The sequence below is a fragment of the Cannabis sativa genome, chromosome 8 (genome assembly GCF_029168945.1).
Source record: "Cannabis sativa cultivar Pink pepper isolate KNU-18-1 chromosome 8, ASM2916894v1, whole genome shotgun sequence".
NCBI classification, from domain to species: domain Eukaryota; kingdom Viridiplantae; phylum Streptophyta; class Magnoliopsida; order Rosales; family Cannabaceae; genus Cannabis; species Cannabis sativa.
The window spans coordinates 14,575,070-14,578,586 of NC_083608.1; the positions used below are offsets into that span (position 1 = coordinate 14,575,070).

The 3,517-nt window shown below is 30.8% G+C and overlaps 1 protein-coding gene across 1 annotated transcript; it reads right to left on the reverse strand.

Annotated features, from left to right (window-relative positions):
* Positions 1-1,900: 1,900 nt before the first annotated feature.
* On the reverse strand, positions 1,901-3,221 carry LOC133030416 (uncharacterized). The gene is made up of 3 exons (XM_061103153.1): positions 2,792-3,221; positions 2,068-2,576; positions 1,901-1,930 (listed from the first exon to the last, which is right to left on the reverse strand). Exons 1-3 carry the CDS (start codon positions 3,219-3,221, stop codon positions 1,901-1,903), a joined length of 969 nt encoding a protein of 322 aa, XP_060959136.1.
* Between the last annotated feature and the right edge of the window lie 296 nt (positions 3,222-3,517).

Consider the following 3,517-nt stretch of genomic DNA (forward strand, 5'->3'; position numbering starts at 1 on the left):
TTCCTATAGAAGTTATAGATTCCATCTTTATGGTAGCGCTCCCACTCAATTATACTATCATGTTCCCAAAATGTACGTATCACCCTGACCCAAAAGTAGGCTTAACTAACAAATCAAAGAACATGTATAGTACTCTTGAGATCGAACCTACCCATATCAGGATTAAGGACATTTGATCTAGGATCAACAGGTGATATTGAATTGAATAGATATTACGGTAAGTTTTAATATATCTAATCAAAGTTCAATATCGGTCCCTTCCGATGTATACTCCATACATCCGATACTGGTAAACTTTGCCAATGTCCTGGAAAGGACATAACACTTTTCCAAGGTGTAAGAATACCTATCGCTGATTATACCATGTCAGTCTAAATCCAGTGTTCTGAAAAATCAGGGAATAAACTTTTGAACATATAATTAAGATTATATTCCACTGTGCTTACAACACTATAATCTTTAACAAACTCATATGTTTGGACTTAAAAAGAATTCATACATTATATACATATAATCATGAAATAAATCATGTGAACCATGCAACATAAAATGTTATTTCTGATCTTTATTAATAAGTAAATCTGATTATATTGAAATGAGTTTTATTTAGGGCACAAAATCCAACAAAAGAAACTAAAGGAGAAGAAAAATGCTAAAGGCAAAGGAAAAGAAGTTTGAGAAGAGGATGTTGATGTTCTGGAGCAGTCTTTTTGTAAATTTTTTTTATTTCATTTAGATAACTGGTTTTAGTAATGACAATGATACTTTACGGTTTAAATGTTTTTGTTTCTCTTTTGTTATCTTGGATGTGTTATGTTAAACACACTATGTTATGGTTATGAATGGAAATTGATGTTATATCGAAAAACTAGTTTTTATAAGTAGTGTTGCGTTAATTTTTTGTATTTTTAAAAATCTATTTTTGTAGCTAATTTATTTTTCAGGTAAAACTTGTTTTATAATGTTGTTTATTACTTTTTTAGAAATTTGTGAAAGTAATTTTTTCACTGGTTATGTATTGTGGGTGTTTTTTTTTTGTTTATTAATTTGGTTATAACTGGTTTTTTGTTTTGTTTAATGTTGTTTGTAGGATATGGTGTGTTTTGAGGGTACTAGTAGGCACATATTATTCAAATTTCAAGGTATCTATATTTTGTAATTTTTATTGTTGATGCATAACCAGTTTCTTTAATTTTATTAATATTTATAGTAAATATGATAATTATATATTATTTATCTTGGTAAAATCTAAAAAAAATTATTTTTAAGCTGCCTTAATATCAAAACATCTATTTTCCTATCTAAAAAAATCAAATAAAATAATAATAATAATAAACAATCTATTTTCAAAGCAATTTTATCAAATGTCATAATAACAAAGTAACCAGTTTGTAGCTTTTGTAACTGTAGTTTTTGAAAGCTACTTTTTTTTTTCCAAGTGTTTGTTCTATTACTTATTGTTGCTTTGTGTCCATCTTCTGTTTCTTCCGATTGGTTTGTTTGTAAATCTGTGGATTGTTGCATGTTCGTCGGTTGTGTCCAAGCTGTCCACATCTTGAGCATTTCATTACAACTTTTGGTTCTCCTCTAGATCTGATTCTTTTTTTTTTCTAGGTCTCCCTGAGGTCTTTTTTGTTTTTGGTGGCATCACAATCTTCTCCAAGCTCTCAGGTAGTCTCCATTCACTTTCATTAGGTAGAGGATGTACGGTTGTATCATATGTTGCTCTCATAGTTGATGTTTTGTAGTAGTCAGCCACATAGTCATAAGTTTTTAGTCCTCTTTTAGCAAAAACTGCTATTGCATGTGCACATGGTATCTGATCTTGTTGGAACCTTCTACATGTGCATGTCTTGTCAAGTAAGTTTATTGTAAAATCCCCTTTGTCTACCACTTTTACTTAGTATAGTATAGTAGTTATTGCTTCAACCTGTTTATATATGAAATTGTAACAAGTAAAAAAAATTATAAGCACATGTTAGTAACTGGTTTTTATGTATTAATATGTATTTTCTTTATATATGTAATAACTGGTTTCTCAACTTATTATAAATATAGTATACATACCTGGTACTTCATTCCCTTAACAAGATTATCTCTAAGTACTGTTTCAGCTTCAACAGATTCTTCTGTGAATATTCCATTAGCTTCGTTTCCATTCTTCCACACCCATTTTTGACCTAAACTTCTTAGACATTCAATCATTAATGTAATTGGCACCGATCTTGCAGCTGTGATTGCAGAATTGATTGACTCTGCTATGTTTGAAGTCATCATAGTGTACCTCCTTGTTGGGCAGTGGCTTCTAGTCCAAATATGATGTCCTATATTTTCCAGGTAAGGTCTTATGCGAATGTCAATTTTGTCTATTTCTGACATGTAATGCTCAAATGAGCTGACCCTGTATGTTTTGGCAGCTTTCACAAAGTTTATAGTGAGCTCATCTCCATGTCCACCAAAGTTTGATTTGATGTTGTTAAGAAAGTGGAATATGCAAGCTCCATGAAAGTGGTCTGGGTAAGCATTCTTCACTGTTTTTTCAATACTTTTATGTCTGTCTGATATTATTGTTAATCCTGCATGTTAAAACTGGTTTTAGTTATGTATGACATATATATATATATATTTGTATTATGTCAGTAACCGGTTTCTTCAACAGGATTAAAAGTGATTAATGATGATTTTTTTTATTGAATTTGAATTTTACTGTAACTTGTTACTATTCAAAAAAATATATATTATGTATATATATATATATAAATAAACTTAAAACCAGTTTTTGATATTGTACCTTCTCTATCACTAGATGTTTCTCTTATTTTGTTGAAAAACCAATCGCAAGAGTCATCATTTTCTGAGTCCCCTATTTCGAATGCCAATATGAAAATGTTGTTGTTTGCATCCATTGTAGAAGCTGAAAATAAAGTCCCGCCAAATGATGTTTTTAAGAAGGTTCCATCTGTGATAATGACTGGTCTACAATGTTTCCAGCCTCTTATTGAATTTGCGAATGCTAGAAACAAGTATTTGAAACGATTTTTTGTATCTGTTTCCAAGTGTGTGATTGTTCCTGGATTTGATACTTTCAGCATGTGTAAGTACATTGGTAGCTGTTGATAAGAGTCATCTTGTCTCCCTCTTGCCAATTCTAATGCTTTTTCTCTTGCTCTCCATGCCTTTTGATATCCCATTGACACCCCATAATCATATAGTGTGTCCATTACAATGTCTTTTGGTCTATGTATTCTTTTGATATCCAGGATTTTTTTTTTTTTACTATTTCTCCAATGATATTGCTATTTGCTTGTCTGTGGTCTCCCATGATTACATCCAATGAGCATTTGTGATCCTGGACATACTTCCTCACTTTGAATGTTGTTGTATTCTTGAATTTTGATGCTCTAAGTAACCAGTTACAGTTATCATTAATACATGTAACCAGGTACTCTTTATTTTAAATTGAAAGTTGTGCAATATAGCATAAAAGCATAGTGCACATTTCAGCATCTTTTTTATC